Genomic DNA, 25,882 nt, shown 5'->3' with positions numbered 1-25,882 from the left:
GCTACAGTAAATTTATTTTCTGAATAACTTCAGTGGGTATAGGGTGAAATCAATATCAGACTTATAGTTACAATATTTATCTGAGTTTTGTTGCCCTCTGTAGTCTACTCTTATTATTTTTTCAAGTGCAGTAGAACCCCTATTTTATTAACTTATTGGGGATTTAGAAGTTTGTAAAATGGAACATCTCAAAATTACAATAGGCATGGCATAGAAGTTGCAGTATGCTGCACTGCATCACTTCCTTGTACTTCAAAGTAATGTACAATACACTGAAGGCATTGGAATGGGAAGGGATGTCTATTTGTTCTACGTCAATATAACTTTCATTATGTGACTTTTTTCCAACCGGAAAAATGGTTAGTATAACTGGTTCATAAAATTGAGGTTCTATTGTAAAGTAAATATCTGAGAAAAGAGTGTGGATTTATTAGAGAGACAAGGTGGGTGAGATAATATTGTTTATTGGACCAACTTCTGTTGGTGAGAGAGAGAAGCTTTCGAGCTTACTCAGAGCTCTTCTTCAGTGACCAGAAGATGCTTAAATTGTTTCTGTCTCTGTCCTGGGCTCATTCCTGCTTCCTTTCTCTACAAAGTACCTCACATTGAAGTATAAAAGAAAAAGCTATTAGTAGGAAAATTAGTTCAATTATCACAGTTCTAGCCCCAAATTTACTGCACAATTTTCAATTAATTTCTTACTTAGACTGATCACTCCAACAATACAGGAAAATTATTTACAATATTTGTAACCTGAAGAAGAGCTCTGTGTAAACTTGAAAGCTTGTCTCTCTCACAAACAGAAGTTGGTCCAATAAAAGATATTACCTCACCCACTTTGTCACCCGCTTTGTCTTTCTCATAATCTGGGACCAACACAGCCACAACAACAATAAATACATATGCAGAGTTATATTAATTGTTAACATACTGGAAGTGAACACCTATTGTAAATAATTTTCCTGTATTGTTGGAGAGATCAATCCGAGTAAGAAATTAATTGAAAAGTGTGCAGTAATTTGGGGATAGAACTGTGGTAATTGAACTAATTTTCCCAGTAGCTTTTTCTTTTCTACTTCAATATGAGCTTTGTATAAGGAAAAGAAGCAGGAATGAGCACAGAATAGATACAGTTTAAGATTCCTCATGGTACCCTTCTAACATGCCTCCCACATCTTCTAGAGGAGCAGCCCCTGGGTACATTTGAGGGAAGGTGACATTTTGAGTTAACTAAGGGAAATTGATATATGGAAAAATTGATTGTGAGGAAAATGTATTTTAATGAATTTCAAGTAGAATTGAGTCACACTAGGAGGAAATTGACTGATTTTTTTCAGAGAGCAATTATGTATGTTGAGACAGGTAAATTGATTTTTATTCTGGAGGGGAAAATTGATTCTTATGAACAATACATTTTAGTTTGTCTAGGGGTGCAAGAAATTGTGAGAGGTTGGCAATTTGCTATTGAACATGGTGAGAAAAGTGAATGTTAACTATGAAGTTCCACACCCAATCTGCTGCCAGTAGATTTTCTTGGTGAAAGGGAAAGTGTCATACTGTCTGGAGTGGGTCACGACTACCTCAGAGTAGTGTCAAATAGCAGGGCAGACACCCAAACTTGTGGTATGTTCTATAATTAGATTTCATCCACCCAGTAACAAATGTGAACTCCTGAAGCACTATAATAATCTTACCATGGTGTCACAGACTGTCCCTGTGATGGGGTATCTGCCCTACACTGGCATGCAGAGGGTTAATAGAGCATTAGGGAGGCTGCACTGGAAGCAACCAATAGGAGAGGGGCTCTGAGGAGCAGCCAATCAGGACCCAGCAGGTCCATATAAAAGGGAGCTGCAGGACAGACTAGATCAGTAGCTGCTGGGAGACCAAAGAAGAAGGACTGTATTAGGGGAGGGCTGAGAGAACAGTAAACATCTTGAATAGAGAGTTGGCTGGCTGGCTGGCTGGCTTTTGGGAGTGAGCAACTGAGTACTCATGGGGTGAGGAAGAAGAAGGTGCTGGGGCCATGGGCAAATGGCCCAAGGACAGAGCAGTATTGACAGAGATTACAGAAGAGTAGCAGGAGTCTGCTATTTACAGGATCCCTGGGTTGGGGCTTTGAGTAAGGGGTGGGCCCAAGTTCTCCTCTTCTCTCCCCCCCCCCCCCCCCCCCCACACACACACACACACACACACACTTGGCATGGGTGAAGTGGCTGGACTGTTGGACAGAGATATTCCCCTTACCCCAGAAGGGGGAAACACAGTTGTATGGCTGAGTTGAGAAGAGGATGCTGTGCTTCAGGGAGCTGAGAACAGCTGTAGGTGGGAATGAAGACAGATCGGCTGTGCAGACCACAAATCTGGACATTGGCCTGGAGCTAATACTGAGCACGACCAGGAGGAGATGATAGTTGGGTGATGAGGGCTGCACACTGACAGTCCCCTCGGGTATTCCAGTCTATCTTGCCATGCAGGCAAGTTGGACTTAGTGATAGCTGGTTGCTATACACAGAAGACCACAAGACTCAGGTTGCTGCCATTCCCAAGAAAGCAGTCACTTACCCCAAGTCAGTTTGTACCTCATGTCACACCAAAGACACCACTTGTAGCCAATTCATAGTAAACTAAGGATTTATTAAGTAGGAAAAAATGAATCATAGGTTAAAGAAGGCAAAATGAGTTCAATCTATGGTTTTTAAAGAAGACAGTGGTAGTAAGCTATCAGCACTGAATGTCTTAAGACTAACCCAGTTTGATCCTGGGGATCTCTTCTATTTCATAGTCCCAGCCTTCTGAGAGTCTAAAAAGCAAGAAAATTTTTTTGTCCATGTTTTATCCCCTCTTCCAGCATCCAAGATGAAAGGAGGTGCTTTCTTGCAAGTAGCACCTTAATGGGTGTGAGGGCTGTAAACCAAATCTTTGTATCGTGAGCTTCAACAATAGCCCATGTAGTCTTGATGGACTACTCCTAGGGGAATTTTATGCCCTGCAGGGGGGGCCCAAAAAAAATCCTGTGCATGATTTTAGAATTTGGCATATTTCTGAAAATATAATGCCAATTTCAATTATTTTGGTAATTTATTTTAAAATGTCAGCAAATATGTCTTAACAAAAATATAAAGGAAATGTCTGACAAATAGATTCCTTGCTAGGCACATTAATATAGAACGTTGAGTAATTCATTTAAACTGCTATACAGAAACGGTATTTCCCACACCCCACAGAAGCAATGCGAAGGCTTGGAGGAATCAGGGGTAATGGAGGAGCTGAGGGAGAGGGAAGTAAGTGCTGGGATGGAGCCTGGGAATGAAGTTGGAGGGTTGTTGGGTGGGTGTGGGAGAAGAATGGCACAGTTTTTTGGGGTGGGGGGTCTGTTACTTCCTCCCTACAGACCCTGGCTGATGCCTAGCCTTTGTGTCCCTGCACCCCCTTCCCCTATGTAGCCCTGGTGTAAGGGCTGAAACCTTGTTCTTTGGCTAAGCAACTGCAGCCACATTAGCAGCCGTGAGCCACGTAGCAGATAGTCATATCCTACATTCCTGAAGTTACATTAAACAATGTAATATGGGGCTGTTTAGAAGGTGCTACTATCGTAATAGTACCTACCACCACCAGATAAAGAAACGGATCTTAAAATGTTTAAAGAGAACTTTTTTTTTTATTGCATTCTGTGTGGCAAGGAATCACTTAACAGTTATGGTTGTAATATCTATACTCGTTTTGTTTTTATGGTACCCACTTCTCTATCTGAATGACTTCTCTCTGGTTCCTTGTTTGTCTGTTGCATAATTAATGGTGCAATATTTAAATCAACTAAGGTGATGGGGTATGATTCGTTAAAGAACCCGTTTCATAATGGACTAAGAGGATTGGTGTTTGGCAGTACTTTAGTTAAAATGATTGATTAAGGTACAGCTAAGCAGGACCCAAGTTAACTATATAAACTGAAGTCCAAAAGGAAGTTTTCTGGAACCTAACTCCAGGACACAGCCCAAGATCAGAGCTGCCAGACCTCAACCCCTGCCAACCATATCATGCAGCTGGATCCCCAGATGATCTAATCCTGACTGGCCACCAGGAGAAGTTTGTCTGCCTTATTGGAGTGGTAAGCATTGTATACACAATAATATCCTTATTCTCTGTTCCTTCACTGGTAAAAGACCCCACAAGCCCTCAGGAAAAGAATACACCCAGAGCCCTACAAACTGGGAAAGCGTGGTCCTGAATCCTAGTGTGTGAATTGGGTATGGGTAGGTGCTTTTCCCCACAGAATTGTATGAATTGGGAAATGGTGGAGGTGCCTTAACTGGGTTATGCCTTGAGCCCTGTGGATTGGGGTAAAGGTAGTGTGCAAGATAACACCTGGCTCAATGTTTTTGAACCACTCGCTCCTGTGTCCACACCCAATTTGTCATTCCCCCACTAGCCCTTCTGAACCCCAATCTGTGGACCCCCCAGCAGCTCTGTATGCCTTGTTCTGTCCCAACCCTCCCCCCTCAATATCCTATGCCTCCTCACCTGGCCTTGCAGGCAGGGTGCTGTGAGGAGGGCAGCCTCTACCCTCTCCCTCTCGGCAGTTGGCTGCTCCAGCCTGTGAATCAACTACCCTCTCTTCTGGCACCATGTCAGCCCTTGGTGGGCAAAAGGTGTAATTGCACTCTAACAGCTCTTGCTGCTTCCCTTCGCCTCCCTGTCAATCAATTATTCAAGAGGGAATCCGGGGGGAACATTAATACTGTGCTGTGCAGTGGTGCAGAATTTCCCTGGAGTAATGGGCAGAGGACCATTCCTCCTGACTGGGTTCACAGGCTCAGAGCAAGCATTTTTACAGTTATAAAGCAAAAAGAAAACCTCAACTTACACATCACCTTATAGCATGCAATACAGACATTACAAGTGAAATTAATGTATGAAGCAACTTACAAGCATTCTGTAGAGAATGAACACATTTTTAAGTCTAATACATATATAGAACAATACTAACATACAGGTGAGCTGGTCTGGTTTCTAGCTATGAATTTGTCAGTACTCTGCTGACACCTACAGTTTTGGCAAGAGTTGGCACTTGGTCTGCCAGCATCTCAATTGACTATAAAGGTTCTACACCCTATTTGCTACCAGTAGATCCCCTTGGTGGGAGGAGAAGTGGTCTGAGAGCCTCAATGCAAAAAGGAGTCCCCCTGCAAAGGGAGATATCATCCCCTCTGTTTTTGTAAACTCACTAGTTCTCCCACAAGAGAATAAACTAATCCTGGAGACTTGTCTAACAGGTGGGCCCTATTTCCTTACTCATTGGCCATCATCCAGCATACATCTCACCACTGGCCATTGCTGGGGGTCTGTCTCCCTTCCTGGCCTCAAGTCGGTGTTCTCACTTGGACAGTAATAGGAGGAAAGTATTTAGTGTATTTTAAATTGCTTTAATGTGATGCATCAGGCAGATGCAGGAAGAGGCCATCTTGTCATGTGACAATGCTAATCACAAATAATTGCTTTCTTCTAATACTAAACAAGGAATCTTGTTAGAACAAGGAAAACTGATAAGGTTGGGAAAAATCCTTTTGCTCAGAAGGCAACCTTCTAAATGTGAATTTATGTAGTGTCATTTACCCGACTCTGAACTCAGTGTGTTCACTTGAAAATATATTGATGCTACTTTAAAGGTTAGCATTAACCATGTCATTTATCTTCTTAGCAGCTGGAATGGAGAAGGAAGTGGAGTTACTGCAGGTATGGAAAGGCAAAAGGTGTTATCCTGCTGTTTTTCATTCATAAGTGTCTTATTCAGGGGGACAAGGCAATACGCCACATTTATTGTGAATACAGAAGTTTCAAAAAAGTTCCCCCCACACACATTCTACAGGCAGAGTATAATTACCAGCCTATGAGTTGCTTGAGCCAGCCTACTGGCCAGGTGGGCTGAACGAGGATGGAGCTGGGCTCTGTCAGTCACGAATCTGATGTTCCTAGATGTTTGCAGAATGAACCCAAAGTCTCCATGTCTTCACCCCATTTTTATAGAGATCCTCCCCATATAGATTTATGGGTCTTGCTGTGTCATGTTGCTTTTGCATCCTGGTGTGATCACCAATCACCCATCTGTTGTTGCAAGCATGACTGTTTCCATGTTCTCTTACACTTTGTCTTGTTCCTGTCTTTGGGGTGGACTCCTCTGAACTTGGGGTTATCTTGATTCACGCTCTTCGGCCATCTGGATCGTAAAAGTTGTTGCAACAAAGTCTTGCTTCACTGCCTTTTGTTATCAGGGAGACTCAGAGTTGCAACCTTTTTACTTCATTATCACACACACCATTCATTCCTCAGTCATGCTAACTAACTTCTACTTCAAAGAAAAATAAACAAAAATTACAATTTCCAATTAAAACTACATTTCAGCTAAATATATACTTTCATAAAGAGGGGAGTAAAAGTTTTATTACAATTCTAAAAATGCTAAAGTGGAATTAGCCATCAATATGGATTATTCCACTGACCTAGAATAAGAAAGTACAGTCCCAGTAAATGTTCGTAGATATGGGACAGACAGTTGCTTGTGTAACAAAAGGCCTCAAAATATTTCTAAACAGCAGACTGAACTGTGAGATATTACAGGCAAAATGCAAACAGAACTGCGAGATGTTACAAGCAGAATGTTCCCAAACACATGTAAACATAATTATAGCAATAGAGTCCCAGGATGTTACAATTACTGCTGCCTCCTGAATACTGGTAACAAGACAAATTAGTCTTGGCCTACAAAGGAAATAGAAGAGAACTCAGACAGGGAAAATAGAGAAACAGAAAACCAGTTGTGGGGAAGGAAGAGGAATAAAGGGCAGAAAAGGTGGAAGTCCAAAAGCTGAAGGCACAGAATCAGACAGGGTCCAAAACACTAAGATCTCAATCTCCAATCAACTCCACATGATCAGTCTCTTGTGTCCCTACCACACCCCACTGACCTCACTGTGGCTTCACAGGGGCACAAAAATTTGCCTTCTAATACTGGGAGCTAACTGCATAAAACCTAATGGTGCAATGACATCGGTGCTGGGGCCATACTGGGAAATCAGTGCAGGGGGGATGATGCAATGATCTGCCTGCACCAGCTGGCTGGTAGGTCAGGACTAGCAGCCAGGGACAAGGTAGTGTAGTACCAGCTCTCAATTTTTATTGCAACTCCAGTGACTTTGGGGGTGTTTTTCACCTCTCTCATGAAAACATGATGAAAGGGTGCCAACTCACATTTTTTCTTATTCAAAAAGGCTACCATCTCCTATTACTGTCAATGGGGCTGAAATCAACAAGCTGGCCACTATTTCTCCACAGTCTGCCTGTGGAAGTGAAGCTGACCTTAATAAAGTTGGCTGCCACCTCCCATTGTTTTCAGTGGGATTGAAGCCATGTCCACAGGCAAAATGGCTGTCACCACTCTATAGTTAGAGGCTAGAGAGGGACTGTAAGGAGCAACAGTCACTCTTAAGGTGGATGGGGAGAATGAGGGGGAGCAGGAGGCAGGATTATAAGGGGTAGAAGACAACTGTGTGGGGTACAGAGGACAGTCATAGGAAATGGAGAGATTGAATGTCAGCCCCCCAGCACAGAGGTCTGGTGGGTATGGGGAATTCCCTCGGGGCAGCCATGGGAAGACTGTGCTGCAGCCTCTCACAAATTGATTGTGCATTACAGGATTTTGGCCTCTGCAGGAGGATCTGTTGCAATAGTGCTAGAAGGTCCTCCAATCGTGCAATTTTCAGGGCTGGGCAGACCTATATCTGAGAGACCTGTGCTGCTACAGAGCCCTTTCTTCAGCATATGGCCCATTAGCAATGAGAGTTCTGGGGCAGTGGAGAAGGAAGTCAAGGAGGGAAAAGCTGCTGCTGGATCTGGGGTGCTGGACTTAGCAACAACACTTACCTGCCTCCCACTGCCTTGGGACTTCTCCTCTACCTGGGATCTGGTTCAAGGACAAGCCCTGGAGATGCAGCAAGGCACAGGTGGGGAAGAGCTGGCTCTGAGGACTGACCCCCCCCCCCAGATCACAGTTTACTGTAGAAGTATGCTAAAAATTTTACATATACAGAAGTCAGGACATTCAAAGTAGTGTTTTTATAGCAGCTGTGACACCCTTAGGATGGTAATACTACATTAACACAATCAACTGGTCAAAGAAAAAATGGTAAAACAATTCGAGAATACAGACTGAATAAAAAGTGAAAGTATGAATGACAGTGACACCTAATCAAAAATAATCCTATAGTCTACAATCTGTTTGTGCAGTGTGAGGCAATGCACTGTACTGACTCCAATGGAATTATATTGTAGTTAAGAGTTTATAGTCAGTTCTGTTCTTAATATGCTCTGCCTCCAGGCAGGGCCCCCACATTAGGGTGAAAAAGGGTCCACTTTACTGGGGTCTGGGGGACCTGGCCCAGGCTGCAACCCCCATGGGTATGTGTGTGGGAGGGGGCCCATGTTACAAGTTTGTACTGGGGCTGAAAAAATTATGCTTGGGCCCTGCCTCCAGGAATTTTTTCCTTTGTAAGGGATAACTGCCTGGCAAAGGAATGGACTAAGTGACCAAACAGGTGGTCCTCTATATTTTATGTTGTTCTGATTTTGTATTTAATACCGTATCTTTGCAGGATTAACAGATTTTAAAGTAGAAGAATAATTTACCAGTTTTCTCCTTGTACTACTTTATTCATATTTAATTACTTTAGAGATTTAAGACATTTATAATGATATTGAGATTAACTGAGCTATCTCCCAAACTACAGCTTTTTTTCTACCAGAGAGGATATGTATTTGAAACACCGGTTTTCCTATGCATTTTATAATTGTGGCAGTGTATGAATTCACAATGGGAAAGAGATTTATATTAAACATTTTAAATTATGAATTCCCATGCATATAGCAAAGATCTGAAATTTATACACTAATTATTGGCTTCCCAATTTACATAACTTCAAGGGCTTGTTCAGCTGAAGGGAGCCCACCTAGCTCAGTTAAAAGGAATCTAACAGGAGTTTAAACAGTGCAATTAATTTTTTAATTGCTTGACAGCCCCAATTTCAATAGAGAATGTGTGTGTGTGTGTGTTAAGAATTTGGTGCTACCTTTTTAAAAATTACACCATGATGTGGTTTTGTTTTTGTTCATGTTAATACTTTTTATGTAAATATAGCTATTATCTAAAGCAAGACTATTATGAATGATGCTGTAAATAAAATGTTAGTTTTTCGTATTTATTTTTAAACCATTTTAAATCAACCCAATTTCATATAAAAATTGAATTCAAGCCCTGGTAGTTGATATGAGGTGAAGGTTCCCTTTCAGTGGGAGCAGCACATGGCTCTTGCTTTTGTTAGCTGTTTTTACCCAGTGTTTTATTGGTACTTTTTATATCTCATGTACGCTTGTGCATTCTTTTTGCGGGCTAAGGCTACCATTGCTGGTACCCTAGTCAGGCAGCCACCTCCAGCTGCAACTTTAAATTTGTAACGAAAACCTGTGCAGCTGCCTGCCGTGCCAAAGACAACTTCTGTGTCGATCTCCTTTTTGTTTCCCCGAGGCGCCCACAAATATGGGACTCGCCACCTGTCGCCTCTGGAGAGGGTTGGAAACACTGCAGTGAGAAGAGCAGAGGAACGAAACCCGCGCGAGCCTGCGGCACCGGCCCTCCAGGCTCCTTCGCACGCGCTAGGACTTGGGCCAGAGGCGGCAGCGCACTGACCCCCCCCCCCGGCGCCAGGCCGCCCCTCCTCCTTTCCGAGGCTCAAAGTTCGTTAGGTGCCTCCGCGGGAGACCAGCGACCAGAGAATTCACAGCCTCACCAGTGCGCATGCGCAGGGCGGGCCCCTTGTGAATGCGGAACCCTTTGCTCATGGCCCGGTGCAGCAGGCCGGACTGGACTCGCCGCGTCGCCGCCGGCAGCGCGGGGCGGGGGAATCTGAGTCGGCCCGGCCCACTCGGCGTCTTTCCGGTGCTGTGGCGACGGCGGCGGCTGCTGCTGGGCTGCTCGGAGGGGAGGCAGGTGAGGCGAGGCGTGAGCAGGGCCGCTGTGAGTCGCAGCCCCACGCTAGGCCCCCGGCTCCTCCGGCCGGGCTCCCTGCCCCCCGGCTCTGAGGGCAGCTCCGCGCGGAGGGAGGCGGGGGGTGTCGCCCCGGCAGGGGTAACGCGTGAGGAGGCCCCGGCGCGGGCAGGCCAGCAGGATCCGCAAGGGGGGCTGGGGAGTAGAGACAGGGCCCACCTCGGCCTGCCACGATTGGTCGCTGGTCGCGGCGCTGAGTCGTGATTGGGGGGGGAGCGATGTCCGTCACCCCCAGCGCCGTGTCGGCGAACAGGCGGCGGCTGCCTGCGGCGGGCAGAGAGCCCCGGGGGAGCTCGCCGCAGGCTGGCCCGATGGAGCGGTCGCTTCCCTCCCCTGCCCTGGGGTGGGTGCGGGGACGGGCCGGCAGGCCCTGGCCGGGGTGTCCGGGTGAGCTTCACTGGGGCTGGCGTGGGGAGAGGCCAGGGGGCCCAGCTCTCGGTGCTGCGTCAGGTGTTATGGCCGTGTTTAGTTACCAGGGGATGCGTACCTTGTTTTCAGGTGTTCTTCCAAAGTCGGGGACCTGGTCTCGCCCGGGGGGTTGGTCAGCTGTGGCTGCAATGCCGTGTGTGCCGGTCAGAGGAGGAGGCGGCCTTCTCTAAACTCAACCCTCGCCCTGCTGCTTGTGGCCCGGGCCTTTCAGAAAATAATCACTTATTTGAATCCTGGATACAAATGAGTGGAAAGAGGCCAAGAGGAAAAACCATAAGCTATATAGAGCTTTGATTAAAGTGAGTGCAAGTTTTTTGATGGAAGGAAGGGTGAGGGGATTGGTTCCAAATTTAGAAATGTACAGAATAAAAATCACCTTGGCATGTGTAATTTCTATCTGACATACACTACTGTGGCAAAAATTGCAAGTGAAGAGGAATCCTGAGTTATGCCTGGATTATTCTGGCCATTTGTTAGTTTTTTCTGTTTAATAGTTAAACCCCCTTAATTTAGGGTTTGTCTATACTTAATGCTGGGGCTGAGCCACTGTAGCACGTCAGTGTAGACAGTAGCTGCACCGCTGGGAGGAGTTCTCTGGTCAGCGTAGGTAATCCACCTCACACAGGTGGTAGGTAGGTTAACAGAAGAATTATTCTGTGACTGTAGCACTGTCTATACAGGGGTTTAGGTTGGTTTAACTACATTGCTTGGGGGTGTGGATTTTTCAGACCCCCCAATACAGCCGCCTCTCTCTAATTTTCTAGTGTTGGCTAGCCCTTGGAGTGTAGTGCTTTCAAATACTACTGAGGTAGTCAGTAATGTTAAATGTGATAGTGATTTGACATCCAGGCGATTTATTTTAAACAGACTGAAATATTTAGTAATCCATACTTCTTACTGTTCAAGTGAGAGACAAAGTAAGGGGAGAATCTGTTATTGGACCAACTTCTGTTGGTGAGAGCGCCAAGCTTTTGAATTTACACAGAGCTCTTCAGGTCTGGGTAAACTCAAAAGCTTCTCTCTCACCAACAGAGGTTAGTCCAATAACAGATTTTCATCCATCTTGTCTCTAATATCCTGGGACCAATAGTTACAACACTGCATGTTCCTAAGTGAGTCATTTAGAGGCTGGGATTAACCATCCTCCCATAAACTGCTATTTGGAAAGTCTTTCCTTCTACCACTTACATGCTTTCAAGAAAGAGCGCTCTTATTCCATACTTCTACAATAATACTAAGAGAGCAAGAGTCCTCTTTTTAAAAGCTTAAATGAAAAAGATTAGCTGGCATTTGACAGTCTCATCTTAATGAATAAAGATTTACAAATGCATTATGAGAATACATTAAATAAGTCAATTATATAATAAAGTTGAGGGACAGGCAGGCATAGTAGTTGGTTTTTCTCGTTTTAGATAAACTAAATTTATATGAAAACTATTTGACTTTCTCAACCTGTGTTGTAGATGGGTTCACATTTGTGGATGTTTGGAGATCTCTTTAATATTAGTGAGATAAATACTATCTGGAATTCTTTGTGTGAGACTTCAGCTTCCCAGTTAATAAATTGGAGAACAAATGCTATTAATAATGTTAGGCGCTAGTTATTTTTGGAGAACAGACCAGATTTCTTCAGCAAATAGTCACTGAACCAAGAAGAGGTGGTGATGTTTTGGATTTGGTTTCATGAGTAATGAAGTTATAGAAGAGTGGGCCATAGAAAAATAACCTGGATCGAGTGATCCCTAGCTGATTCATCTTAAATTAAATGGGAGGATAGTCAAAAAACAGATCATATTTAAGGTTTTTTTATTTAAAAAGGGAAGGCTTTGGAAAACTAAGGGAACTAGTTAGTAAAGTCACCTGGATTGAAGAGCTCAGGGACTTAAATGTGAAAAGTTTAGTTTTTGCACCTTTACTTTAAGAAATTCCATCTGGAATTCACATCCAAACTATGGGAGGGGGAGGACGGAGAAAATTTATAGGGATTGACTTCAGACCTTATTGGATGAATAAACCACCTCAAAATGGATATTGAGAGCCTACTGGGAATGGAAAAAGGGATGGTCATAAAAGAAAGCAATGTTTGGGAGATCAAATAAAAAAGGTAGGGATCAGGTGCTACTGTGATTAGATCCTGATGTTTTAGACAAGGGAAATATAGTAGAGCTAATCTGTCTGGACTTTAGAAAAGCATTTGACATCCTCCCACACATGACAGTTAAAATGCAGATGATGAGGATTAGAACAAGAATTGTAACTGGGTAAAGAACTGACTATTGGGAATGTAATGAGGCCACCCACCTCAGGTACATGTGGACCTGCCCACTCTGCTTGTGATGCCTCCTATCAGTTAACCTTGTCAGGCAGGTCTTCAGGGGCTCAGCCCTCCAGCTAAACCACAAATAGTCTATATGCCTGAATGTAGAAACGCCTTGTGGGTAAAAGGTCCAACAGGGCCTGACACAGTGCCCTTGGATTGTCTTTAGCCCTGTCTCTGGGCTCAGTTTTCAGCCCTTTCTGGGCTAGCCTACAGTTCTGTCCCTGCCCTGTTATAGAGCCATGCTCCAGGGCCTTCTCCCTGAAGACTGAGTCCTACCCCTTACTGGGACCTCCAAGTAGCACTTGTCCCCTTATCCAGACTTTGGACACTCTGCCAGGAGCCATACCTGGGCTTACCCATTACTCCAGGTCCCAAGTCAGGGACCCTATAAATAGCAGCCACTTGCTGCTGCTTGTGGTAGTGGCTGCTGCTATTCCCTAGGCCACTTCCCATGCAGCCCCCTCCACTTCACCCTTACCTCAAGACTGATGATCTCACCTGAGTTCCCACGGCCAGTAACAAACATCTTCCTCACTCCCCTGGTCCCAGCTAATAACTGATCTGGTCAGGCCCTGGAGCTCCTTTTAACTGGGCCTGCTGTGTGATGATTGGCTGCTTCACCTCAGCCTCTCTAGACAGGCCTGGAGGACCCACCTTCACTGCTCCTTTTCTGGGGCAGGGTGTGATAGGACCACAAGGCATCCAGCAGGAGGCTTCAAACGGCTTGGTACACCCCATCACAGGAAGACAGAAGGCTGTGCTGAAAGGAGAACTATCCATCTGGTGGGAGATTACTAGTGAAGTTCCTCAAGGATCTATTTGGGGACTGATCTTTAATATATTTCATTTGTGACATTGCCACAAAAAGTGGAAGTGTGCTAATGAAATTTGCCGATGACACAAAGTTTGGAGGCATCATCAGTGCAGAGGAAGAATGGAATATTATACATGAGGAATTGGGTGATCTAGAGGATGGAAGTAATGGAAATGGGATGAAATTTAATAATACAAAGTAGAGGGTCATGCATTCAGGGAATGATGATAAGAATTTTTGCTTTAAACTTGGGTCTCAGTGGAAACAGCAGAGGAGAAAGACTCAGGTGCATTAGTTGATCATAGGATAAGTAATAGCAGTATAATGTGTCTGTGAAAAAGTCAAATATGATCCTGGGATGTATCAGGTAAGCTATTTCCAGGAGAGATAGGTAAGACATAATACCATTGTGCACAGCACTAGTAGAATCTCAGCTGGAATACTATGTACAATTCTGGTTACACACATTCAAGAAAAATGTTTTCAAACTGGAAAAAGTGCAGAGGAGGGACTACTAAGATGATCAGGGGAATGGAGAGTCTATCTTAGTAGACGAGATCAAAAGAGCTTGGGTTGTTTAGCTTAGCAGAATGCAGGCTGAGAGAGCATATGATTGTTCTCTGTAAATACATCAGGTTGGTAATCACCATGTAGGGAGAAGAGCCACTTAGGGTAAAGGAGAATGTTGGCACAAGAACAGATGGGCATAAACTAGCCATGAGTAAATTTCAGGTGGAAATTAGAAAGAGGTTTCTAACCATTGGAAGAGTGAGGTTCTGGAACAGCTTTCCAATAGGAGTAGTGGTGACAAACAAGCTACCTAGTTTTTAAGATGGAACTTGATAAATTTAAAATATGGGATTATATGACCAGATTGCCTGTGTTAATAGGGGACTGGACTCAGTGACCCAGGAGGTCCCTTCCCATTCTATATATGTTTTGTTGTCTTAGATTATAAATCCTTTGGGGCAGAGATTATGCCTCTGACTAGGTTTTTGTGCAGTGCAGAGCACAGTGGGCTCCAAACCTGATTAGGCCTTAGTATAGCAGTAGTTGCCAAACAATTAGCATGGAAAAAGGTGCAAAGACAGTTGTGGGAGAAGCTAGCTTTCACTCCTCCATCATGTCTGCATCAGTGCAAGTGGACAGATGTGGGTGAATGTGAAAAGAAATAAGATAAGTAGAGGGAGGTAGAGCTGTGAAGGATCTTGATAACAAAAAGTTTGAACTTGATGTTGTAGACAAAAGGGAGGAGGAATTTACAGCCCAATCCAACTCCCTTGCAAGTCAGTGGGGGAGACCTTTCCCCTTATCTTAGTGGAAGTTGGATCAGGCACTTAGAAGTGGTGACATGGTCAGGAATATTGACTTAATAGCTGTTTTTTTAACAGACTGAAAAGGACAATGTATATTGTTTGAGATGTAATAAAATCAAGGTGGGGAAGATGAGGGCCTGGACTAAGATTTTGGTTCTGGATAGAAATAAAGTGATTAATCTTAAAAATATTGTGGAGAAAGAAGCAACAAAATTTGGCTACAGCCTGGATGAAGGAAAGTTAAGTCAGTGATGATTCCCAGTGTATGAGCGTGAGTGATAGAAAGAATGGTATTTCAGTCAAAAGAGGCAGGTAAAAGGGGCTCATTGGGCAGTGTTTGAAGACAAAGAAAGAAATTCAGTTTTGACCACATTTAGTTTAAGTTGATGAGACATCCAGGAGAAGATGTTAAACAAGTTGAGATGCAGGACTGGATAAAGAAAGACAGGTCAGTGGGAGGGTAGATTTGGAAGTGATTGGAAAGATAGCTGAAACAATTAAATGAAATTGCCAAAAGGAAAGAGTGTAAAGTGAGGAGATCAGGGATGGGACATATGGCATCCCCCACCAGAGAGTGAGAGAAGGGAATATTAATTTACTTGTAACTAGTAAAAATGGACTATTAAATATGCTGATTCCTTCAGATCTGTCAGTACAAAGGGGCTTGCTCATGTTTTGATAATAAGGTTTGCAATCAATGTATCCTTGATTTCCTGTCTTTCTTGGCAGCAGTAGGAGCAAAGAGTGTGGATGAGAGTTCAGTCTTTCCTCTCGGATTATGAGTTTGGCACAGTTACGCATCTCTTTGTCAGTCTGAAACTTGGATGAGAGATTTACAAGAAAAACCTAAAAGCACTATCAGAAGTGAAACAATTCCCTGGTGTTGTTCTGTGTGACTTATGTTGCTGGAAGTGGTATCCCTTACATGTGATGTAAAACTTTAGTCCTAACTTTCTAACTATTTGTCATTAAAAATCCAATGGATAGTACTCTTCTCTAACTCTGTTATCTCATCAGAATTCTATGCTGGGTAATTACATTTGATTTACCAAAATTTTCCATGCTGTTTCACCTTACTCCTGAACCACTGCCGTGATTCACCTCGGAGTGAATCCATTGCAGTGAGAGGAAGGAAACGAGCATTTGTGTTTTTCTGAATATTTTTACGGTATTCTTACAGAGCTAAGAATAAAACAGTAATGGTTTAATTCTTCTTTAAGAATTTGATGTGCCAACTTATGTCTTTTCACTGAGAGGGTGACTTTCATTATTGTTTTAAACAGCCAAGAAGCAAGATATTTGCCCAATAAACTTCCTTGATGAATTGACCTGATAAATAAGGACATAGAGCCTAGGTCATGTTGAGCTAATATTAATGGGTAAACTAGTTTTAAATGAGAAACTGAGCAACTGACAACCTAGAGTTACACTTCACCGTACTGATCTTTGGTTTTGTTCAGAACAGCCTGGTTATCTCAGCATGGATCGATCTAGGTCTCGTTTGGGGGGAGGTAATGAGCAAGCCTCTCCTCTAGAACACAGTCATGGTGAAGATGAAAGACAGTGGCAGCAGGAGCGCCTTAGCAGAGAGGAGGCCTATTACCAATTCATTAATGAACTCAGTGATGAAGACTACAGGTTGATGAGAGACCGCAATCTTCTTGGCACTCCTGGTAAGATATGGATGGTTACAGCAGATGAGACAGTATACCAGTATAAATCTGGAGTAACAAGTGGTGTTACACCAGTGTAATTGAAAGTACAATTGGTCTGTGTCTGAGGAATGACTGAAAAGTGAGTTTTTTTTTTAAAGTTGATGGCCTCGCTCTCAAAAAAAAAAAAAAAAAATCAACAATTTTAAATGGGTATTAAAGCTTGTAAAACAAAATTTCATCCTCACAGCTTAATGTTTGGTTTTACATCCAAGTTATAACTTCTGGGCACATATGCAATAGTTAAAATATTCATTTACAAATATCATACTTAAAGTACATCTGGTATAGAAGAGAATGTCTTCAGCCTCTGAATTCTTAGAACATACTGATGCCAATAGGTTGGCAAGTTATTATGCAGTCTTCTGCTTACGTACATTTAGCCTCTTTGTTTCTGGTGCCTACTTCTTTTATTCTATTATCTGTATTTGTATTGATTGTAATTTTATAATCATGCTGGTGTCTCTCGTGTGTCTTGTTATTTGTACTTTATTTTTGAAAATTGTCAGTAACAAAAGAAATATAGGAAACTGTTTCATTGTTACGCTTGTATAAACAAGTAATATGCAAATGTTCTTGAGCCAATCAAAACATATTACTAAAAGGCTGACAGCATTTATTACCTAAATATGTGAACTATTTCAGGAGAAATAACGGCGGAAGAGCTACAGCAACGTTTACAGGGGGCAAAGGAGCAGCTAGCATCCCAAACTGATGTAGAAAATAGGGAAGGTGAAGCAGAAAGTGCAGGAGGTAAGCTTTCCTCACTTACTTCTATACATAAAGCATTTAGTATTTTAATATACAAAAAACTTTAGTCTATTCAAGTGATGTCCATGCTAAGTCTGTCTCTTCTTTGTTCTATGTAGCTCTTTTTCTCCAAGAAGTAGAAAGGACAGAATGCACATCATAATGATGTGAAAGTAAATTAACTTGTAGTACTTTACAGTAACTGATTTAGATTTGCAATAAATTACTCATCCTGACCCTTCCCCTCCAAAAAGCAATATTTGCACAAAAATAACTTATTTGTTTCTGCCTCTTAAAAATAAGGACAGATTAAACTATTTTCTTATTTATTATAGAAGTTGGAAACAGCTATAGAAAACAGCTAACATAAGGAGAGAAGTTGTATCCATCTGAAAAACTAAAATTAATCTTTTTAAAAAAAACAACAAACTTTCCCTTCTTTAAAACAAGGTAAATTCTATGTTGAAATTGATATTCTCTCCCTAGATAGATGTTTAGGTTAAAAAGACCATCAGTAGTTAAGTGGATATTCTCAAATTAATAGCCCAAAAAGTTGATTGACTTCTTCCCTTTGTAGTTGTCTTTATTTCTTTGAAAAATCCATCTAATTCTGAGCAGTTCTTCCTGAAATCAGATCCGTGTGGGTAGCCCCCTATTCTTGCATGAATCTGACAGGGCTGAAATCTTGCTTCATCTGTATGACGAAGAGGGGTGTTTATTTTTCAGAGTGGGGAGTTGTTTTTCTGTTAAAAAAAAAAATCATGCCAAAACTTAATATCCTTCTCTGGGCAGGAAGGAAACCTGTACATATAAATGGGTGGAAGAAAAGAGTTGGATAGGGAAACAAACTTAATTTTCCGTGTCCAAGGGATAATTCTAAGTAGCGAGTAAAAATGTGGCCCTTGAAAATAGATATCTTGTCTGTGACCTCATTAACCATTGAGAGAACGCTGAATGATTAGCCAGTTTTTCTTGATGAAGACTATAATGTAGTGGCTTCAGTAACACTAGTATTTCTAGTGTGGTAGCAGCCAGGAGCCCCTCTCCTGGATTTAGAATCCTATTGTGCTAGGCACTGTACAAATGCATAATAAAACTATAGACAATCTAAAGGTAAGACAAGACAACAAGTAGTTACAGACAGATGAGGGAAGCATAAAGAAATAAGATGATATAATATATAACAGGCAGTTGTCTCAGCATAACAGCTGTCAAGTAGAATAAAGTCACATAATCAGAAAACAAACACTTGTATTGCCTCAATTCCTATTGCATATGAATGCTTTCTAAACCAAACTAAAAATAAAAGTACTGTATCTTTAGTCCCTCCCAGCCTTTAGGAGAAAAACCTTGACTTAGTCAGTGTGTAACTGATTAGGAAAGCAAAATCAGAGATATTGTGGGGCATATCTTCCATGTTTGCTTATCGTACTTAGCCATACTGTCAGTCAGACCACTAGTCCTTGTAATTCAGAGTTTTTGTTTCTAACAATGGCCAGTATTCAATACCTTAGAGGAAAGTTCAAGAAAATTCATAATACCGAGTTATTAAATAACCTGTCCAAGTGGAAACTTTTTTCCCTAACTCCAGGCAATTAGTGGCTGGCCTGTCCCTGGAAGCATGAAGATTTATACTCCATAAGTTTTCATCCTGTCTTATGACTGGATAATCAAAGGCTAAGTGATGTTTTATAATCTAATTAAACTATTTGCAGTTAATTGTTTTGTTGATATTTATAGCCATGATTTTATGAAACAAAATAAAATAGTTTTAATTAATCACATTGAACTATCTGTATATAACCCCCAATGCACTTATGTGGGCTTGATGATTTCATGTTATTTCTTCCTCCGCTTTTTTTAAACAGCTTAATCAATGGGTAAGGACGAGTTGGGAACCCTTCTCTATAGCACTACACATATACTAAACTGTAGCAAATGGAAATACTTCTTGGTAAAGCAGAAAATATAGTGCCTTTTTCTCCTTACCTATAATTATAACTTGGACTTTAAAAAATGCTACAAATAAATCCAATGTGGAGCATCTCTATGGATGTCATTTAAATCTTCAAAAGCTGTTGAAAACCATGATTACATTGCATCTGCAGCATTGTATGAATGGAACTAGAATGCATTTTGTGACATCTGATAATGACTAAACCTTTTGTAAATCACTAAAATTCCGGTCTTCCTCAATTATCTTTCTTCAGCTTGGATGTTGATAAATTGGGGAGGGTTCAAAGAAGACTCATGAGAATGATTAAAGGATTAGAAAACATGCCCTTCAGGTTGCTTAGTCTATTTATCTTAAGAATGAGAAGGTGAAGGGATGACTTGATTAGAGTCTATAAGTACCTACATGGGGAACAAATATTTTCAGTCTAGCAGAGAAAATGTATAACATGAGCCAGTAGCTGGAAATTGAAGCTAGATAAATTCAGACGGGCAATGAGTAAATTTTTAACAGTGATGGTCATTAGCCATTGGTACAATTTATGAACAGTTGTGGATTTTCAATTACTGGCAATTTTTAAATCAAGATTGGATGTTTTTCTAAAATATATGCTCTAAAAATTATTTTGGCTGAATTCTATGGCTGGTGTTAAACAGGTGGTCAGCTATATGATTACAATGGTCCCTTCTGACCTTTGGAAACTATTAAATCTTTGCTTTCAGCAAAACAGCATCAATATAGCTAGGTATCTCACATACTACTGAAACAGTGTAAATCAGGAAGACAGTTTTAAAAAGGCTTGTAGGTAATATATGATTTGAACTGCATCATGGGATTCAAAATGTGTAGTTTTAAAAATTAGAAAAATAATAGGGTTCTTTATCTGCTTCTTACAGATTCAGGGGTTCTTGGGGAAAATTCAAACGGTGATTCTCTGCTGGAGTGGCTGAACACATTTCGTCGCACAGGAAATGCTACTCGCAGTGGACAGAGTGGGAACCAAACTTGGAGAGCTGTGAGTCGGACAAATCCAAATAGTGGGGAATTCCGGTTTAGTCTTGAAATCAACATAAATCATGAACATAATAGTTTTGAAGCTTCTGGTGAAGAATATATGGGCATTTCACACTTGGATACTAGCACAATGCATATAGACACTAGACAGCAAAGACCAATTAGTCCAATAGCCACACGAACTAGGAGCAGGACCTCAAGAGAGTCTCGTGGAGACACTCCTAACATTGCAAGGACCAGAATTATGAGAAGTTCTGTGGCACAAAGCACTGAAGAAACCTCTTCTCCTGTCTTGGGAAGGTTGAGAAGCAGAATTAGGGAGTCAACAGGTCTTCGCAGAACAAGAAGCACTGCACGTAATAGTTCTTCAGACACTGGTGAACACAATGTTGTTAGGCGAAGGGAAATACAAGAAAGAGTTACATCCACTGGGCTTCAGAGAGGTAGAACTAGAGCTAATGCTCAGATGAGTACAAGCCAAAGACTAGAAATTCTAAGGTTAAGATCTACTTTGAGTAGTCGAAGCCGTTCTCCATTGCCAAGTCAAGATGGCTCTACAAATTCTGAGGAGCATAGTCAGAGGCAAGGTAGGAGTTCACAACAAACATATAGAAGGTCTACTAGGAGACATACAGTTCAGCCTCCCTCTGAGCCAGATGAACAAACAATAGGTAGCCCACAGACGCCACAATTTTTTAATTCAACCCCATCATTGGGCATAATGTTGGAAGAGGAGGAATCGAGTAGACCAACAGCAGCAGTTAGAAGACATCCAACTATTACACTAGATCTTCAGGTGAGAAGAATTCGCCCTGGAGAAAATAGAGATCGGGATAGTATTGCTAGTAGAACGCGCTCTAGAGCAGGAATGGCAGAAAACACAGTTACTTTTGAAAGTGATAGTGGGGGATTTCGCCGTACAATTTCCCGATCAGAACGTGCAGGTATACGAACCTATGTTAGCACTATACGGATACCTCTTCGTAGGATTTCAGAAACTGGGCTTGGTGAACCTTCATCAGTGGCTCTTCGGTCAATTCTAAGGCAAATTATGACTGGCTTTGGAGAACTGAGCTCCTTAATGGAGACTGAATCGAATTCAGAAATTCAGAGTGGCAATCAGCACTTATCAAATATAGAGTCAGAGTTGAATAACTCACACACAGTAAATGACAATAGTGAACTAAGAGAGACTTCAGTTAGGCATAGATATGTTGAAGAAGGCAGCAGTGAAACAAATGGAGAGAATGATGGTACTCAACATTATAGTCTCAATAATGAAAATCGGGAGACCAGACAGTCTCAAGAAGCAAACAACTTGGTTGAAAATGGAACATTGCCCATTCTTCGTCTTGCACATTTCTTCTTGCTAAATGAAGATGATGACAACGAGCACTTGAGAGGTTTAACCAAAGAGCAAATTGACAATCTGTCTACCCGGAACTATGAGGACAGCAACACAGAGAGTGAAATAAGTAAAACGTGTAGTGTTTGTATCAATGAATATGTAACAGGAAACAAGCTAAGGCAGTTACCATGCATGCATGAGTTTCATATTCATTGTATTGATCGCTGGCTTTCTGAAAATTCTACTTGCCCCATTTGTCGGCAGCCTGTATTAGGGACTAACACAGCAGACAATGGATAAAGTTATTTATATTGTTTAATATTCAAGGATTTACTTATGCTATATTTATGGTGAGCCAAATAGGATGAATCATAATTTGGATAAGGGTACATTTGGGTGGGGATTTTTGTTAGACTTGTTTAAAGATATAGGAAAGTTGCCTAAACGTAGTGTAAATACTATGTTTCTCCTTCCAAAGCGCAGAATAGCATATGTAGAACCAAATATCTTAATAAAATTTATATTTTTTTAGGTAATGTTTTTATGCTAAGCACTTTTGTAAATATAGAAATGCAATAGTTAATCAGTTCTGCTTAATGTATGTATGTTTTCAACAGTGATTCACTTTATTTAGACTACACATTGTTTCACACAGACTTGACTGTGTTGAGAAATCGGTATCTAAATAGCCATTCATTAGCTTTTTGTTCTAAGAACAATTTATTTTACAGAAGGGTATCTTGCTGGACATGTTTGCTAAAGATATTTAAGTTACTTGAAATGCTCAATTTAATATACAGTATATATTTTTTTAATATTGAAATATCCTTTCTGAAAACCTGCAAGTTTGGTTCTATTTAAGCTTCTTTATAGCAGTTTTTGCATGTGGTTTTACACATTGCTTAATGATGACAAGTTCTTATTTGAAAGTGGATTGGATTAGTGACATTATGAAATGTACGTAATTCAATGCAGTCTCTGACAGTCGCTGTCTTTCAATAGACCGCAGTCAAATCAGTCAAAATGACAATTCTAAAAATGCCTGCCTCATTTGAACATAAACGTGTTAAAAATAATAAACATTTAAAAAGCTTTTATGTAACTTGAAATTATTTAATCCCAGTTCATGTTTCTTTTTAAGTCATTTTAATTTGAAGATGGAAAGAATTTCTTGAACACCATACTTTATATAATATGCATGATATCTGAATCCTACTTGAAAGTACAGATTTATTGTTTTTGTATAAAAACAAAGATTTACAGTATTAGTCCTCTTAAAGTTAACTCATTCTGATGACCAAATGGCAGGTAAAAAGTAAACTATGCTTCCTCTCCAAAATTTCTGTATAATCGGACTTTAAAATTTATATCAATAACTAATAAAGTCATAAAATTGCAAAAAAAACCAAAATGAAGACGTCATGTGAATTACTATTACACTATATTCGATAGGTTGGGAGAAAGATGTCATTCCTAATGTAAGATCATTAAACTAAAGTTAAGCCTAGCTCCCTTTGTTCCAGGTGTGTATGCATATGTGTACATTGACTTTAATGGGAGCTTTAATGGGCATCTAAAAGCAGGTCCGGCTTATTTCTGAAATTCTTACAAGTGTACTCTAGAGTTGACTCAGATCACGAGATATGGCCATGACACATTTTTCCCACTCCAGGATGGTCAATGAATGACAATGGGCAAAGACTACTGGAGCTCTTTACCCACGGAGGAGTGTGCATTACCAATACCTACTTCGAAGGAGATTACTGCCAGAAGGTCTCATGGAGACATCCCAGATCTGGATACTGGCACCAACTGGATTTAATTGTCATCTGCAGAAAATACCTACACGATGTTCTCCATACTTGGCATTTTCACAGTGCAAACTGTAACACAGACCATGCACTTCTATGCTGCAAAATAAGGCTTCCCTGAATGCTGATGTAGCATGGAACACAATCAGAATGAATATCCATGAAGCTACAACAACCTTAGCTTTTTACCAAAAGATTGTACAGGTTAAAACATTGTTTGCAGCATATGCTGAAGAAATGCTTCCAGTTATGAAGCAAAATGCACAGAATGTCTCTGCCACAAAATGAATTTCACTCCTGAGATGTGTGCTAACCTCACATTGGCCAAAAGGGCGCACTGCAGTGCACACCAAGGCAATGAGCTCAGTCATGCTGGCTCGAACAGTGCGAGAAGGTACAATTGTCTTTGAGAATGGAGATCTAAGAAGTAGTATGATGGAATCAAAAAAGCTGTCGGTCCTTCAGCCAAGAAGACTATACCCCACTGAAATCTCTCTTAGTTGGAGATGTCATGGCTGACAGAAGCAAACAGATGAAACGCTGGGAGCAACGTTATCTCAAACTCTGTTAATGTGAAACCACTGCTTCTGAAATAGTGCTACATGTGACCATCTCCCCTCCGGGCTCCAGACTGTCAAAAAGCTTGATATAGCACCATTGATAAATGATCTTGAAAAGGCAATCCTCTCCCTAGTACCAGGAAAGGCTATAGGAAAAGATGGAATTTCAGCTGAAGTACTGAAACAAAGACGACAGGTTGTGTTTAAACATCTGCACGTCTGTTTGAGGATGAAACAGAGGAAAGAAAGGGTACCACAAGATGTGAAGGATGCCAACTTCATACGGTTGTATAAAAACAAAGGAGATGGAAGTGACTGCAACCACTACAATGAAGTGTCTCTCCTTAATGTTGCTGGCAAGGCATTTGCATGGGTCATTCTCAAAAGACTGCAAGTTCTTGCTGAACATGGGTATCCAGACAGTATGGCTTTCATGTGGGTAGTTATCAACATGGTCTTCACACTAACACAACTGCATGAAGAGTGTGAAGAACACAGAAAATATCTCTACATGGTCTTCATAGATTTTAAAAAGGCTTTTGACCTGATCAGTGGAAAGGGCCTTTTCTGGTTGCTAGGGAGAATTGGTTGCCCCCCAGTCCTTCTCAGTCTGATGTCGTCATCATTGAAGGATTGAATGAAGGCTGCTGCAGTCCAGTATGATTATGCTCAGTCTGACAGCTTTCAAAACCCTCGGTGTCAAACAGATGTGGTTTTTGGCACCAGTACTCTTCAATATATGCTTCTCTTGGCAGCTTTGTCATATTTTCTCATCTAGCACCAAGAGTGTACATCTCCATACAAGATCAGATGGAAAACTCTTCATAATTTCTGGAAGAGGAGCTTAATTTGGCCGCTACATTCAGTTCCTACATTTGGCCAATTGAGTAAGCTCATGTGGAATAACAAGAAACTGACATTGGAGAACTTGCAGATGTTCCAAAGCCATTGGGCTGACCTAGGCTCAGGTTCAAGGATGTTTGCACGAGGAACTTGAACGCATTCAGCATTGACACCACAAGCTGGGAAGATGTAGCTAGCAATGGGCTATACTGGAGGGCTGCACAGCACCAGTGAGTGAGAGGCAGACGAGAAGTGGTTGAGAGAGAGAAGTGAGGAGGAAAGCACAGCAGGTCTCAATTGCCAGTAGTGCACTGGCTCCATCTCTGACCATGCGCTTTATGCTTGCATTTTTTGTGGCCTGAACAGTGTCTCAAGAATTGGACTTTTTAGCTGCTCACAGTGCTGCAATCCGACACACAGTAATTGAGTTGCTTTGGTGCTTACACAACCATCTTCTGAGACAAACAGACAGGTTGCCTTCCATACTGTGTGTTAAGAGCTGTAATATAACTGCTATAATTTTACAAGAGAAGACATTTCTAATAATTGCCAAGAGCTAGAATGTTGGTTTTCACAAATTAAACTGAAGCTATTCTATTTTATTCCCATAAATAGTCCTTTCTGTAAAACCCTTATGAAATATAGAAGTGTTTTACCCTAATAAGGATGTGATATAATCTGCCATAATATGGTTTTGGACACTAATTATTGAAAGCAATGCTTACTGTTTTTCCTTGGTGCCATCCTAGTCCTACTAAAATGTTTTGGGATTTAAATATGACTGTCAGCACTGGATTGTATTTCCCGTCCCTTAATTTCTGTTAAAATGCTATCCACTTCAGCAGCTAAATATTGTGTGCCTACTACCTCTCCTTTGTCTACTCATGAAACTCTTGTGCAATAAGAACTTTTAAATTA

General features: G+C 41.3%; 1 protein-coding gene across 4 annotated transcripts in view; it reads left to right on the top strand.

Moving 5' to 3' along the window:
- Window positions 1-1,879: 1,879 nt before the first annotated feature.
- Window positions 1,880-25,882, top strand: part of RNF6 (ring finger protein 6) — a 41,353-nt gene continuing 17,350 nt past the window's right edge. The window contains exons 1-8 of one of the 4 annotated variants that reach the window (XR_010922584.1): window positions 1,958-2,000; window positions 3,228-3,284; window positions 3,987-4,108; window positions 5,699-5,733; window positions 9,575-10,036; window positions 16,433-16,645; window positions 17,330-17,437; window positions 20,285-20,403. Coding sequence is in view for 3 of the 4 variants with exons in the window: in XM_067562896.1 (XP_067418997.1) it covers window positions 16,453-16,645; window positions 17,330-17,437; window positions 20,285-22,050 (2,067 nt within the window). In the remaining variant the exon portion in view is untranslated. Of the gene's footprint in view, window positions 2,001-3,227; window positions 3,285-3,986; window positions 4,109-5,698; window positions 5,734-9,574; window positions 10,037-10,652; window positions 10,822-16,432; window positions 16,646-17,329; window positions 17,438-20,284; window positions 23,252-25,882 lie in introns of those variants that run through there. The other 3 variants (XM_067562895.1, XM_067562896.1, XM_067562897.1) reach the window with 3 other exon arrangements.

The sequence above is a fragment of the Emydura macquarii genome, unplaced genomic scaffold, assembly GCF_026122565.2.
Source record: "Emydura macquarii macquarii isolate MOO-44397 ecotype Brisbane River unplaced genomic scaffold, CSIRO-AGI_Emac_v2 contig_2473, whole genome shotgun sequence".
Classification (NCBI taxonomy): Eukaryota; Metazoa; Chordata; order Testudines; family Chelidae; genus Emydura; species Emydura macquarii.
Note: the sequence above shows the minus strand (reverse complement) of the source record. Positions and strands in the feature narration are given on the sequence as shown.